Raw genomic sequence first — 16,398 nt, forward strand, 5'->3', positions numbered from 1 at the left:
CACAACACTTCAAGCCATTTGTATAATAGCAAAATCAGTCTAATCATTAAAACCTAAAATCAACATTTCATTTTTTTCCCCTTTTTAAGCAAAAAGTCCAAAAGCTGTTTCCAAGTTAAAAACAAAACTAGCTAAAGGCTTCTCTTTAATTAAAACAGTCAATTTTGCCTTCTCCGCCAACCATCACCTTCACTATCCACTCTTCCATTGTGGGAATTAGCGTGTCTTTCCATCTTTGCGCGTATAAGATTGTCGCCGCTGTCAGCCATCCCAACTTGGTCAGTTAGGAAAGAAAGACTCCATTGTTCACGAAGGTACACTTTACTAAAGCCAAGTGGTTACAATGTAGCAAAGCCAGATCTGGGATGTTCACGCCCAAAGCATCTGCTTAACTTTTCCCTTCTCCCCACCTTTTCCCTAGTTACCTTTAACTGTCCCGATTACATTCAAACTAATTATTTCGGTAACACTCCCTGTGTCAGCACTCCAAACTACATTCGTTCCAGTGCTGACATAAGGAGGAGAAGAGGGGGCAGCTGGCAAGAGGACGCTTGACTTTTCATCTACTTATTTTCCCTGAAGATAATATCCCCTAGGAGATGGGATGGGAGGGGGGACATTCCTGGGAGCTGAAGTAGTAGATATGGGGAGAGTGATTTGGAAGATGGCCAATGAGACGCAGAGAATTGGGGAACGGAAAGGGAAGGTTTGGGGACAGGAAGTCAGTGCTAGCTACGACGAAGTCGGGGCCAGATGGTCGTGCTTAATAAATGAAAGATATCATCAAAGACTATTTGTTCGGAAATGCAATTTATTTGAGACGACACTGAAACCTGACACCCTGGCTTGGCGGTCTGGGTGGTGCTTCATTCCATTCCATGACCTTGGAATTGCCAGCGGCTCCCATGGGACGCCACAAAGAGTAGTTTTGATTCCCCCTTATCCCAGCCTTACTTCTATTCCCCACAGCTCCCTCCCCACATTGCCTATGGCAGTGGTGGTTAACCTTTTTGGTGTTGAGTGCCCAAAGCGTGCATGCATTTGCATTCGGGTACGTGTGCCCAAACACCCAAAATGTAATGCGAGTGCCCCCTGCACATGCCCCCTGCCCTGCTCATGTGCCCCATCCCCATGCACGGGTGTGCATCCCCACACATGCACCCTTCCCCCTCCACCCCCTCGCATGCGCCTAAGCCTCCCCTGTGCCCCATTTTGGCTTCCAGGTAGGTGCAGGAGGCCTTCCAGGCCCAAAATGGGGTGCGGGTGGGCACGCACACACAACCCCCCAAAATGCAATGTGAGCCCCCCCCGTGCATGTGCTCCACCCACCCACCCCCCACGCATGTGCGGCAGAGACCCAAAGACCAAGTGGCCAGCAGGAGGCATGTGCGTATGTGTGGTGCAACTGGGCTGGGATGACAGCTGGCATGCCCGCAAAGAGGGCTGTGCGTGCCACTGGTGGCACACCTGCCATAGATTCGACATCCCGGGCCTATGACATGTGGCGACGGGTGGTTGTAGCAGGATGGCAGTCTTGACATATTTTTTAAGGGGGCAAAACTGTGTGGGTTGCGAAAATCTGCCCCAGCACTCTTCTGACACCCACCATTCCCCTTTCTGTTCTTTGGACACAGGTGCGAGGACATACGATCGTCTGAAGAAGGTGCGGGAAGAGGAACGGTTAAAACGCACGATGCTTTCTGAAGTCCTGCAGTACATCCAGGACAGCAGCGCCTGCCAGCAGTGGCTCAGCCGGCAAGCTGACATGTACGTCCCATTTTGAGTTTAGAAGATAAAAAAAAAAGAAAGGAAATTGGTATTTTTTTTTTATTAAACAGGCAGGTTTGCTTGAGGAATGAATGGACAGGTAACACGAAAAAGAAGCCACTAGCTATATATTCCTCTTTCGAGAGCTCTGCCAATTTTGGGTAAAAAAACAGAATCGGACCAGATTTCTTTTACATTTTTATTTTTATACATATATTTATTTATATCACATCTGTATTATTTATTTTTAATAAATAACTCATGCTTGTGAACATACCTAATAATTCCTTTCTTCCTCCGATTTAAACCCATAACAACAATCTTGTTGCTGGGTTGGACTGAAAACAGAGGGCCTGGCCCAAAGTCACCCAGCTAGTTTTCATGCCTAAGGCAGAACTAGAACTCACCATCTCCTGGTGATTAGTCCAAAGTGAACCGGCTGCCCCGTTCATGCCTATTTGTGAGACTAGGACTCACCATCTCCTGATGATTGACCTAAAGTGACCCAGTTGGCTTATCATGCTTCAGGCGGGACTAGAACTTACCGTCTCCTAGTTTCTAGCCTGGTGCCTTAACCACTAAACCAGAGTGGCTCATTTCCAAGCAAAGCATATGTTCCTATTTTCTGTTCCAAGATATGAGCAATTGTTCTTGGGAAGCAGGATGTGCATTAGATGTGCCAAGCGAGGCAGGGATCCAACCATCTCTCTGGCTTCTGAAAATTGTGCCACCCAGTATTGGCACTCTCCTGCATTGAGTGCCTGACATCATTCCAACCTCTAGTCATAGTGTTGGGACCAACAATTAGGAAACTTCCTTTTCCCGCAACGGGCCAGCGTGAGACGTCCAGCCAGGTTCTCAGAGGTGACCAGTGAAGTGAGTTTTGCCTCATTTTACGACTTTTCCTTGCCACATTTGTTAAGTGAATCACTGCAGTTGTTAAGTGAATCGGGCTTTCCCATTGACTTTGCTTGTCGGAAGATCACGAAAAGAGAGTCATGTGATCCCGGGAAAACTACAACCGTCATAAATAGGAACCATTTGTCAAGCACCTGATGGGAAAATCACCTGACCATGTGGATGTTGCAGTGATAACATGTTAAAAAACGGTCATAAGTCATTTTTTTTTCAGTGCTATTGTAACTTCGAGTGGTCACTAAATGAACTGTTGTAAGTCCAAGACTACCTGTATTCCTTCCTGATGCTTTGAGAACTGCTTCGAGAACTGAATTGAAAGGCGTTGGTGCCTCTCGATTCGCATTCTATTCTCAGGCTATAGCAATAGCCCTTAGATTTATATACCGCTTCATAGTGCTTTTACAGCCCTCTCTAAGCTGTAGAGTTAGCATATTTCCCCCCAACAATCTGGGTCCTCATTTTACCCAATTCGGAAGGATGGAAGGCTGAGTCAAACCTTGAGCCTGGTGGGATTTGAACTGCTGAACTGCAGCTAGCAGTCAGCTGAAGTAGCCTGCAGTACTGCACTCTAACCACTGCGCCACCTCGGCTCTATGTGTCTGTGGCGGCTGGCTCTTTCCGATTTGACACCTCTGCTTCCCATTGGCTTGTGTTTTCCACCCCCCCTCCTTTTGTCTTCCCCATTCTCATGCCTGATCCACAAATTCCTTCCTTCACCCCCCCCCTTGCATTTTATGGCAGGATGCCAGCGAAGAAGCTGAAGATGGCAGGCGCTTAGAGAGCTTTTATTCTCTCAGTCTGTTGCTCAGCTGGACTGTGTTCATCTGAAGAGTAAAAACTCATACCAGATAGGGTCATTTAGCTGCTGTCTGTTGAAGGCCCACAGTCCAAAATTTATGTTGCTAAGCGAGACAGTCGTTAAGTGATTTTGCCCCATTTTACAACCTTACTCGCCATTGCAGTTGTTAACGTTAGTAACACGGTTGTTAAGTGACTCAGCCCTCCCCCATTGACCTTGCTTGTCAGAAGATTTCAAGAGTTTTTCTCATGGCCCTAGGACACTGCAACCGTCGTAAATCATGCCAGTTGCCAAGCATCCGACTTTTTTGATCACAGGACCCTGAGGATGCTGCAACCGTTGTTGTTAAGTGTGAAAAACGGTCATAAGTCCCCTTTTTCAGTATTGTAACTTTGAATGGTTACCGAACAAATGGTCATAAGTCAAGGAGTACCTGCATTACAGCTGAAGAAACAACTATTATCAAGTCCCCTTCCTTTCTTTGCCTTAAGCCAGGGGTCTGCAACCTTAAACACTCAAAAGAGCCATTTGGACCCGTTTCCCACAGAAAAGAAAACACCGGGAGCCACAAAACTCTTCCTGTGCCTGACTTATTTCTTGAGCAGCCACAAAACTAGTATATGTTGTTGAATTAAACATTCGGTTTTCTTCTGAAACTTTTCTTGGATTTATCCATGGTTGGCCTATCGGGAGTTGAAAAGCTCAATAAATCGCGTGCTGGCGGGTGTCGCACATTGGCTATTGTGATGCATATTTTGAGTGACGGAGCCACAGCAGAGGGGTGAAAGAGCCACATGCGGCTCCAGAGCCACAGATTGCTGACCCCTGCCTTAAGCTCTGCTTAACCCTAATGTGTGGATCTTACTTTTGGCTAACCTGTTCCTTTTTTATTTATTTATTTACAGCGATTCTGGCCTGACTCTCACAGTACCCATTACGTCAAATTCAGGTATTTCTTTCTGTGCCTATCTGTTCATCGTTATATTGTACAGTAGTGGCCAAAATTGTGGAAACCTTTTGGGAAAAGTGTATTTTTGAGGTTTGATGGCTAATAACACCACTTTTTTTTTTTTTTTTTTTTTTGGAGTTTCAAGATAATCCTATTCCACTGCTGGAATGGCCTGGGAATAGACCAAACCTTCACCCAATTGAAGCATTAATGACATACAAGCCTGTGACACACTCACACTTATGTATGTGATTGTTTTGCATGTGTTCACAAGAATGTACGGCATGTGCCCATAAAATGAATCCTAGGATGTCATTCCCCAGTCAGGATCTTGATATTAAATTGGGAATCACTAGAATTCAAAATGAGGCATAAATGAAACACATTAGTAATTAACGTTCCTGTAGAATCTCAAAGGGGAAAGGAAAATGTAGCTGTTGAATGGGAAGGCGTCTCCTCACCTGCATTTGCTCCAAGCTAAAAACTTGCAAGCTGTTTTGTTCTTGTTCTTTTCTCATTTTAAGCCACTGCCCATTAAGGTAATTATCGCTGGCATTTCCATTTCCCTCTGAGCTCACTGTTTCCCTTTTCTCCCACCCACACCTTGGTGTGCATGTATAAATATATATATATATATAGTCCTAGCTCAGAAAAAACGGTGAAGGCATCTGCTGGACTTCAGCCACGGCACCATAAACACGTAATCTTTGAAGGTGGCACAAGACTTGTCAGCTTTAGTTTCATTTCAGGGGAAATAATAATAATGGCATTTCTCTTGTGACAGCTCATTGCTTAGTAAGTGTTCCTACTTATTTTCTTAACTGCATCTTTCCAGCGATTACCTCACATAATGTGAACAGGTTTCAATGTGAGTCATTCGGCTACATTGCTGGTGTCTGATGTGTCACCTGTTCAGGATTTGAACTTGCTCAGAAAATCAGACACCAGTCAGAAGAATCCACCCTGCCTGTCAGATGTGCTCTGAATGACCCAAAATTGCCTGTCCACTGTGGGGCAAGATATGGCCCAACACACAATAACCACAAGGATTCCACTGTCCACAGGATCTCATGCCTCTCCTTAAGGAAATCACTTGTTCCATTTTTACAATAATGCCAAGAATAACAAAAAATGATGACTCTTGGAAGAGTGTAGAGAAGAGCAACAAAGATGATTCGGGGACTGGAGGCTTAGAACAGTTGAAGGAACTGGGTATGTCTAGTTTAATGAAAAGAAGGACTAGGGGAGACATGATAGCAGTCTTCCAATATCTCAGGGGCTGCCACAAAGAAGAGGGAGTCAAGCTATTCTCCAAAGCACCTGAGGGCAGGACAAGAAGCAATGGGTAGAAACTCATCAAGGAAAGAAGCAACCTAGAACTAAGGAGAAATTTCCTGACAGAACAATTAATTAGTGGAACAACTTGCCTCCAGAAGTTGTGAATGCTCCAACACTGGAAGTTTTTAAGAAGAGGTTGGATAATCATTTGTCTGAAGTGGTGTAGGGTTTCCTGCCTAAGCAGAGGGTTGGAGTAGAAGACCTCCAAGGTCCCTTCCAACTCTGCTATTCTGTTCTGTTCTGTTCTATTCTATTCTATTCTATTCTATTCTATTCTATTCTATTCTATTCTAATATGCTCCTTTATTTCCTGCAAAATATCCTAAAATGCCAATTACAGGAAGTCCTCAACTTAACAACCATAATTGAATCTGGAATGATTGTTATATGGGTAGTCCTCAACTTACAATGGTTCATTTAGTGGCCATTCAAAGTTACAATGGCACTGACTTGTGACTTACATAAGTGACTTATGACCGTTTTTCACACTTACGACCGTTACAGCATCTCCCTCCCCATGGTCACATGATCAAAATTCAGGGGCTTGGCAACTGGTTCATATGTATGATGGTTGCAATGTCCCAGGGGTTAAGGGATCAACTTCTGCGACCTTAACACGGTTGTTAAGAGAATCTGCCTTCCCCATTGACGTTGCTCGTGTTACTAACTTTTAACTACTGCAATGATTCACTTCAGTAGCAAGAAAGGTCATAAAATGGGGCAATATTGACTGTCTCCAAGCAACGGAAATTTTGTAATTCAATTGTGGTTGTAAGTTGAGGACTACCTATAACCTGATGGGGCTTCATTGCTAGATAAATGCTTAGAACCATAGAATCCTGCCCAGGAAGGAATTCTTAGACCAAGGATGTCCAAAGTTGGCAACTTTAAGACCTATGGACTTCAATTCCCATAAGACAAGGTTGGACACCCCTGTCTTATTTGTTGTTGTTAGTTGTGAAATCGTGTCCGACCCATCGTGACCCCATGGACAACGTTCCTCCAGGCCTTCCTGTCCTCTACCATCCTCTGGAGTCCATTTAAGCTCACACCGACTGCTTCAGTGAAACCATCCAGCCACCTCGTTCTCTGTCGTCCCCTTCTTCTTTTGCCCTCCATCGTTCCCAGCATTAGGCTCTTCTCCAGTGAGTCCTTCCTTCTCATTGGGTGGCCAAAGTATTTGAGTTTCATCTTCAGGATCTGGCCTTCTAAAGAGCAGTCAGGGTTGATCTCCTCTAGGACTGACCGGTTTGATCGCCTTGCAGTCCAAGGGACTCGCAGAAGTCTTCTCCAGCACCAGAGTTCAAAGGCCTCAATTCTTTGGCGCTCAGCCTTCCTTATGGTCCAACTTTCACAGCCATCCCCTGTCTTATAGGCCATCATAGATCAACAGCCCCCCAACCTTTGGTTTAAAACTTTCCGTAAGGACCAGCCTCAGCAATCGTCTCAGGAAAGTATGGCTCTTGAAACAAACGGTATTTCAAAAGGAACTTTTATCCAAGTGAAGTGATTGCAGACAAGCCAGGCAATGCCTGAAGATTCCAGCATAAAGCGTTATGCTAACCATAACATGTTATGGTTCAACCAGCGCCCCATGTCCACCAGTAGCCAATCCAATGCCACAAAGGTGTTATGAAAACCCCGAGGCGGGATGGTTGCTGAGGCCTTGGGTAACAGGCTGGAACCGGTTGGGAGGGAATCCATCCTGAAGGCCCAGTCCCCCTCCCTAATTCCCATGGGGTTGCAGCGAAAGCATTCAAAGCAATCAGGCCCCAAGAACCATCCCCCACCCTCCCCTTCAGAATGGCAGCGACATTTCCATCAGTAAAGTTGCAGATCTCGCAGAAGAAATTGCAGTCTGTAGAATCTGAAGTAAAGCATTTAGGACACTTGATCAGTCAAGGAAGTAAGAAAATAAATCCAGAACGGATAGTAACACAACCCAAACCAAAGAATAAAAAGGAGGTTTGAAAGTCGTTGGGGTCGGTAGGGTATTGTAAACTGTGGATAGATGGATACACAGAAAAAGTTAAAATTTTTGTATGGAAAGATAGCTGGAGGAAGAACCATGGGAAGTGGAATGGAAAGAAGGTGATATGGAAAGAGTAGAAGAGTTTAAAAAAGCTCTGGTGTTGAACCTGCCTGATTTAAAGAAACCCTTCCACTTGTTTGTAGCCGTCGAAGAAGGCATAGCTAAAGAAGTCCTAGCTCAAACATGGGCCGGAAAGAAGAAACCAGTAGCATTTTTGTCAAAGCTGGTGGATCCTGTGGTGCGTGGCTGGCCATTGTGCATTCAAGTCGTAGCTGCTACCGCACTACTGGTAGAGGAGAGTAGAAAAACAATAAAAGTTCCACCCCAATTCCAGGACTCTTCCCAGTTCTTCATAATTTAAGCTCGGGATGTTCTTCCTCCTTTGAAGTAGGGATCTGCTTCTCTAAAACTCCCACCTGTTGTTTCTTGTTCTATCTAGACATTGTGGATAGAATCGAGCTACTCCCTCTTCCATGGAGCAGCCCTTCCCGTTTTGGAAGATTGCCATCTTGCTGCGTGTTTAAAATCCCACGGGATCCTGTTAAATTCTCTAGATTGCTATCTAGAAATGCCGAGGTGTATAGCAAAGGCAAATCAGTCAGTTACCGAATTCTCCTCTTGTCTACTGCGGGAGCCTTCTCCTTGGATCAGGAGATAGTCCTCGACTTACAACCGTTTGTTTAGTGACCGTTCGATATTACCACCGCACTGAGAAAAGTGACTTACGGCTGTTTTTCATACTTAACGACCATTGCAGCATCCCCACGGTCACGTTGGTCAAAATTTGGATGCTTGGCAAATGGCCCACATTTATGACATTTGCATTGTCCCGGGGGTCATGCGATGGACTCTTGCACACCCTTCTGTTTGACCAGCAAAATCAAGGGGAAAGCCAGAGGCACTTACAACAGCCGTGTGACTAACTTAACAGCTGCAGTGATTCATTTAACAGCTGTGGCAAGAAAGGTCGTAAAATGGGACAAAGTTCACTTAACAACTGTCTCACTTAGCAACAGAAATTCTGGTTGCAAATTGAGGACTACCTGCATAGTAGCGCCAGCTTTTTAATCCATCAGTGTTTTTTGCCAAGGTCGGAAATGGCAGGACCAAATAGAGCCTGGGTAACCCTAATAGGCTGCCAAAAGAGAAAAAGAGACCTAATCTGATTTCTTAATTATTAGTGTCTTTGGAACAGACCTGGGCATTTTATGGCCCCTGGGCAACATCTGGCCCAGTGGTGGGTTTCAAAAAATTTTACTACCGGTTCTGTGGGCGTGGCTTGGTGGGCGTGGCAGGGGAAGGTTACTGCAAAATCCCCATTTCCTCCCGATCATCTGGGATTTGGGAGGCAGAGAATAGATGGGGGGCGGGGCCAGCCACAATTTTTACTACCAGTTCTCCGAACTACTCAAAATTTCTGCTACCGGTTCTCCAGAACTGGTCAGAACCTGCTGAAACCCACCTCTGATCTGGCCCTCGTGGGCCCTTGCTCTTATTTTGAAAGCCTTTTTTCCCCCAATTTACATATGTGCGAGCGTGCATTTCTATGCAGCTACACAGCCCTATTGATTCAGCCTTCCACAACAGTTCCATCCAGTTTCTCATGCAACTCCCTTGGGAAAATCAATTGCACACCCCTGTATTGGAAGGTAGCCCCAGAATCACAGATTACTTAGCAATAGCACATAGATTAATATATTACTTCATAGTTCTTTACAGCCCTCGCTAAGTGATTTACAGAGTCAATTTCCCCCAACAATCTGAGTCTTCATTTTACCAACCTCGGAAGGATAGAAGGCTGAGTCAACCTTGAGCCAGTCAGGATCGAACTCCTGGCAGTGAGCAGAGTTAGCCTGCAATACTGCACACTAACCACTAGGTCACCACGGCTCCCAATTACTGGTAATTAATGGCATTCAGGTTCGTCCATTGCCACACAAGAGGCTGCTTTGATGAAAAACATTGGGGTTTCTATACACACACACACACACACACACACACACACACACACACACACACGTCCTCCCACTGATGCATTAGTAATTCTAGTTCAGGGGTCTCCAACCTTGGCAACTTTACGACTTGTGGACTTTGACTCCCAGAATTCCTCAGCCAGCACATGTGAATTCTGGGAGTTGAAGTCCACAAGTCATAAAGTTGCCAAGGTTGGAGACCCCTGTTCTAGTTGCAAATCCCAGAGGTAACTTTTTATGGCCCTCTCAGAACAGAGCCTTGATAGTACAGGGGTTTAGTGCACCCTGTTATTAACACAGCTGCCTGCAATTTCTGCTGGTTCGAATCTCTCCAAGGCTCAAGGTTGACTCAGCCTTCCATCCTTTCTAAGGTAGGTGAAATGAGGACCCAGTTTGTGGGGGCAATAAACTGACTTTGTATAAAATATACAAAAGAATGAAGGCTATTGCTTAACACATTGTAAGCCGCCCTGAGTCTCCGGAGAAGGGCGGCATATAAATCAAATTAAAAAAAAAACAGGCCCAGGTTGGTCAAAAACAGTGGGCACCATTTTTAATAAATCTATCCACCCCCCATTTTAACTCTACCCCCCCCCCCTTCTAATCCACCAGCACTCGTGGAAAATAATTGCAAGAGCTGGCTCCCCAAATCCTGACTCTTTCTAACCAGAGCTTCTACCGTTCCATAGGTAGACGAAGCGCTCCTCCGTTGAACCTCACCGGTCTCCCTGGAACGGAAAAGCTGAACGAGAAGGAAAAAGAGGTAATGGGGATTCATTTAACCCTCATGTTAAATTACTCTTGGTCTCGTTAAGACCGTATGGATTGTACCTCATCAAAGTTTTTGTAGCCCCAAATTCCTGCATGGATTTGACAGTTATGCAAGTCAGGTCTAATGCAGGGAATATGCTGCCTATTTCCTGCTGGTGTAATCTTTTTCCATCACTATTTCATAGGAAACCACCATTGTTTGTTGGGATCGGCCTGCAAATGTGGGTCAGTTGAAATGCTGGCATTGCCTGACGGCCTAATCACACAATACCTGTGTGTATAAGTGGCCAGTGGAAATGCCAGCTCTAGGAACACACACAGGCCTAAATATTTTTCCCTGTCACCCTCGTAGACTCAGTTATTTTTTTTATTTTCAAAGTCTCACAGTACAATTAGAAGAAATGAATTTCCTGTGCAAAAAATGGAAAGGAATGCAGGTTTTATAAAAGAGAAATTAGCCTTTAAAAATATTGAAAGCTTCCTTCAACTCCTGATGAATTCCTGAATGGAAGCCCTTAGGACAGTGTTTCTCAACCTTGAGTACTTTAAGATGGATGGACTTCACCTCCCAGAATTCCCCAGCCAAAGCAAATTCCATGAAGCAAAAAAAAATATTCTAGAACAGTGTTTCTCAACCTTGGGTACTTTAAGATGGATGGACTTCAACTCCCAGAATTCCCCAGCCAGCATGGGCGGATGGCTGGCTGGCTGGGGAAGTCCACATGTCTTCAAAGTAGCCAAGGTTGAAAAACACTGCCTTAAGATAACGAGATGGGCATATTTTGGGTTATTTTTCTTCCTTCTTCTCAAGAAAGGAAGAGACTAGCTGCCTTTTCCCCTCAAATCTTCCAAACCTTCAAGACAAATTCAGCTGATATTTTACATGTCTCTCAGTACCCGAGGTGAATGTTTTTCATCTACAATGTTCTTGTAGCCTTGACAGAAGCTTCATTTTCTTTGGTGGTTGCCATTTTGTTCTGCTGGGTTATATCAGAGCATTTTCTTATTAGTGTAAAGGGAGAAAAATGGGCAGTTGGTGTCTCTACTGCAGTCATTATAACACTAGGAACTTAAGAAGGGACCTAGAGTTTTTAGCAACTACTATTGGTACTATTCTGGCGTTACTAAGGCAAAGGGCAGGTTCATAAGCTCCTATTTCAGCCTCCAGAAGACAATAACAAAGTTGGAAGGGACTTTGGAGGTCATCTAGTCCAACCCTCTGCTCATGCAGGAGATCTATACTGGGGATTCAAACCGTCGACCTTTCTGATCAACAAGCTCAGCATCTTAGCCACTGAGCCACCTAGGGAGGGCTTGTCATGTAATGTCTAGCATATAAACCTGTTGTCTGCATGCCTCATTAGTCCCAAAGGTGCTTTTTCAAAAGGCAATTGGACTTTATGTTGAAGACGTTTCGCTTCTCATCCAAGCAGCTTCTTCAGTTCTGATTGAATGGTGGGGAAAGGAAGGAAGACTGCAAGAAATATCAGTCCTTCCAATCGCCACCATTCACTCAGAACTGAAGAAGCTTCTTCGATGAGAAGCGAAATGTTTTCAAGGAGAAAACCCAAGAAAGTCCAATTGCCTCTTGAAAAAGCACCTTTGGGACAACTGTGGACTGGAAGACTGAGAATCTTCGTAGACATTCCACAGGTAGTTGCTTTTCAGAGTTGGGCAGAACCAGGTTTATGAAAAGGTACCAAAACGGACTGACTGATCTTATTGTTGGGGGGTGGGGGGTGGGAGGGTGAAGAGATGGCCTGCCTGATTGGCACCTATCAGTCATCATGCATTAGGCACCGCTAGGTCTCTTGAGTTAGGACGCCTAGCTGTATTTGAAGCAAATTTTCCTACACAGCCAATTTTGGAAGAATAGAATTTCTGACTGTTATGGAGACCAGATGTTTTGAATATGGGTGTGTGTGTGTGTGTTTTGTAACAATTGTTAAGCGAATGCCACAGTCATAAAGCAAAAGGCACAGTCTTAAGCAGGCCCATTGTTCATTATGGGACAATTTTTGTCAGAAACCAGAAGTAAATGCCAGTTTCCAGCAAAAACATCATAAATTGTGGTCATGTGACCGCAGGGTGCTGCAAATGTCCATAAATGCGACCTGTTTGCCGAGTGGCCCCAGTGCAACCACGTGACCAAGGGGAAGGGATGATGCTGGCTGGAGAATTCTGGGAGTTGAAGTCCACACATATCTTTAAGTTGTCAAGGTTGAGAATCATTGATGTAGAACAGTGATGACGAACCTTTTCAGCACCAAGTGCCAAAAAGGTCACGCGGAAACGGGGGGCGCTCGTTGGGGCCATGCTCCGGAAAAGCCAAACATCCAAGTTCTAATGCACATGAGCGCCCGACGATCAGCTGGCCGGTTTTTGCCACTGCCGTGTGCGTGAAGGACAGCTGATCGTCGCACATGCACCAGAAACCTGCAACACAAACAGGCAAGACCGCATATGCCGGGCAACATGGCTTCACGTGCCACTTTGGGCACGCATGCCATAGGTTCCCCATCACGGATCTAGAACAAATATCGAATTATTAAGCAGATGCAGTCTTACTGAAATTGGGAGAAAGGGAGGAAGTGAAGAGGAGATGGTGACAATGCTGGCTTGGGAATTCTGGGAATTGAAGTCCCACAAATCTTAAAATTGCTAAAGTTGAGAAACACTGAGGTAAAATGAACATTGAGAGGTTATTAAGCCGATGCCGTCTCGATGGAGGCGGTGGGAGACAGGGGGAAAATGAAGAGGAATGGGTGATGGGTATTTAGGACACATGACTAACCAGAAGTGGTTTCTCCTAGCTCTGTCAAATCGTACGGTTGGTCCCTGGAGCATACTTAGAGTACAAAGCCGCCTTAGTCAACGAGTGCCACAAACAAGGAGGCCTCAGGCTAGCCCAGGCCCGAGCCCTGATCAAGATCGACGTGAACAAGACCAGGAAGATCTACGACTTCCTCATCCGAGAAGGATCCATCACCAAAGCCTAACAGGAAGAAAAAAAAAAATCAGAAACTTTTTTTGGGGGGTACTTTTGCACCTTGTGCTTTTGAAGCAAAGATTGGGGTTTCGTCCGTCGTGGCACTTGCAAGATGGAGAAAGACGTCTTCGCAAACTTCATTTACATTTCCTCGGTTCTTTTTAACTCTGGTGTATTAACGATTTGCGTGCCCTGTGCTGCTATGAACTTTTTTGGAAAGAATGGTAAGATATGTAATCTATTAATAAAATATGAGTGGGTAGCATATTTCTCGCACTTCTGACAGCTCTAAAAGAGAAGCGTGGAAGATTTTTTTCCCTCAGTGCTACCGGTGGCATAAGTACAGGTCTGAAACACTTCACACTCACTTGCTTCTTGGAACACATTTTTATGCTCAGCTTTTGTGTGGGAGAACCGGCAGAAAAATTCCTCTTCGTTTTTTTTTTTTTTCCCCCCAAGAGGCTCAGTGAATGCTAGAGGAGATAAAACCTTCACCGCCTGCTCGTGTTACCCATTCTAAAATTACAACATTCAGGAGGGAGGGAGGGAGGGAATTTCAGCTCAGGATGGATGGAGCAGAATAATGTATCAATCACTTCTCTTTCACATACCTAAATTCTACATCAAGGATTCAAATATTGGGTGCAGGTAGGATGTATTTGAAGGAGCTGAACTGGGAAGGGTCCGTGAGGTTTAGGATATTGAAAGCACGAGTTTGGGCAAAGGGAGTGACTTACAGAAGAAGCTTTTAGGCTAATACACCACCCCATCACATTTTACAGCCCTCTCTAAGCTTTTTAGAGTCAGCCTGTTGCCGCCAACAATTTGGGTCCTCATTTTACTGACCTCAGAAGGGTGGAAGGCTGAGTCAACCTTGAGCCCCGTCAGGTTCAAACTCCAGGCTGTGGGCAGAGTTAGCCTGCAAGCATTCTAACCACGGCGCCACCGGGGAACAAAATGTTATGGAGGAACAAAGTGTTCAGAGGTATGAACAAAACGATGAACCTCTATCTTGACTATTCCAGTAGATCTTGTGGTCCCAATACTGGCAGTCTGCTGGGAATACTTAATACTGAGGACTAGCCTTTGAAAACAGCACTGTGAGGTCCTTTGATACTCTCTGAGCTTAGTTGTTGTTTTTTTTACAGATGTTTCATTACCCAACTAGGTAACATCATCAGTTTGCAAACCCCGCTCCCTTCTAGCACTGATGATGTTACCTTGTTGGGCAATGAAACATCATCTGCAAGAAAGCAGCCAAGCTCAGAGAGCATCAAGGACCCCACAGTTCAATCGTGAGCTACAAATGTTGTCTTCTGTTCATATCAGGCATTGTTTTGTGATGGGCTTGTTAAAGGCATCTCCGACCTCAGACTGGATGTGTGCATTTTGGGCTGTGAAAAATAAAAACTTGTCAAATTATAATCGCGCAAGCCCTGTGTTAACAGTAGTGGCCAAAATTGTGGAAACCTTTTGGTAAAAGTGTATTTTCTAAAAACTAGCTTATAATACCACTTCTTTTTTTATGGAGTAGTACCGTAAAATTATATATCAATGGAAAGATAATCTAATCAAGAATGTAATGCAATAACTTTTATGAAGGATTTGCTATTAGAAGAGCAGTTACAGTCTAAAGAAGAAAAGTGAAACACGTCGAAAAAACAAGATATACAAAAATGATCACCATGTCAGTTAATCCTTAGTTGGGTAACCTTTAGCATGAATGACAGCCTGACAACGTCTTCCCATGGAGTGAACCAAGTCTTTTAGTTCTGCAGCTGTTATAATGTGAAACTGAGATTGAAGGATTGCTTTTATTAACTGGGTTTTATTGCTGAGTCGCTTCTGACTAGCAAGTTTCTTTAATCAGTTCCATAGATTTTCAATTGGGTGAAGGTCTGGGCTATTCCCAGGGCCATTCCAGCAGTGGAATAGGATTATCTTGAAACTCCAAAAAAAGAATGTTATTAGCCATCAAACCTCAAAAATACACTTTTCCCCAAAAGGTTTCCACAATTTTGGCCACTACTGTATATTCTCTAATAACACTTCAGGGAGTATTAAGGGAGCCTTGCCCTTAAGGAAGCAGATCCTGCTTTCCAAGAAGTAACCCTCAGCAATCCAGCTGGTGAAACTTCTAAAAAGGACGATGGGACAGCAAAAATTCTACCTTGAGTCTGACCTGCACTTGGGATTAAACATTAAAATCCATGCAAAACAAAATACAGGTAACCCTTGATTTATGACCACAATTGGGACCGGAATATGTCTTGCTAAGCAAGATGGTTGTTCAGTGAGTTATGCCCAATATTATGACCGTTTTGCCATGGTTGTTAAGTGAATCATGCAGTCATTAAGCGAATCCGGCTTCCCCCATTGACTTTGGCTGTGGAAGCTGGCTGGGGAGGTCACGTGACCCCAGGACACTGCAACAGTTGCCAAAAAAAGTCACTAAATGAACAATTGTAAATCGAGGACTACCTGTATAGCACAGGACTTAAAAGAAAAGTCTCTTTTTAGGTTGAGAGCACTGTGTCAACAGTGAATTTTAAAATTCAGGGTTGAACTGAATTAAAATCCCAACATTGTAAAATGGGACTGGCAAGTTTTTAAAAATGGCAGTGGAAAACTTGTGTATTCTGATCAGAAAACCAACAACAAATTAGTCCAGCATAAACTAAAGGGATCTTCACCTTTAATTTGTTACATTAAGATGCTTTTTGACATCACAAGTTTCTCTATGACATCACGACAGGCTACCAAAGAGAGTCAGCACCATTCTAAATATACCCGCCTGCGCCATTCAAATCCATGCAATGGGAATAAATCCAGCCGCTGTATGTTTTCAGAGGCATGGTGAGG

At 44.4% G+C, this 16,398-nt stretch overlaps 1 protein-coding gene across 2 annotated transcripts in view; it reads left to right on the plus strand.

The window, feature by feature from the left end:
* TADA2A (transcriptional adaptor 2A) overlaps positions 1-13,790 on the plus strand; it is a 59,512-nt gene extending 45,722 nt beyond the window's left edge. For both annotated transcript variants that reach the window (XM_070945281.1, XM_070945273.1), the window contains exons 13-16: positions 1,635-1,767; positions 4,390-4,433; positions 10,466-10,539; positions 13,361-13,790. In XM_070945281.1, the coding sequence (XP_070801382.1) occupies positions 1,635-1,767; positions 4,390-4,433; positions 10,466-10,539; positions 13,361-13,546 (437 nt within the window). In that variant the 3' untranslated portion in view covers positions 13,547-13,790. The remainder of the gene's footprint in view (positions 1-1,634; positions 1,768-4,389; positions 4,434-10,465; positions 10,540-13,360) is intronic.
* Positions 13,791-16,398: the final 2,608 nt, after the last annotated feature.

The sequence above is a fragment of the Pituophis catenifer genome, unplaced genomic scaffold (genome assembly GCF_029215685.1).
Source record: "Pituophis catenifer annectens isolate HBS135680 unplaced genomic scaffold, rPitCat1.0.hap2 SCAF_1, whole genome shotgun sequence".
NCBI lineage: Eukaryota > Metazoa > Chordata > Lepidosauria > Squamata > Colubridae > Pituophis > Pituophis catenifer.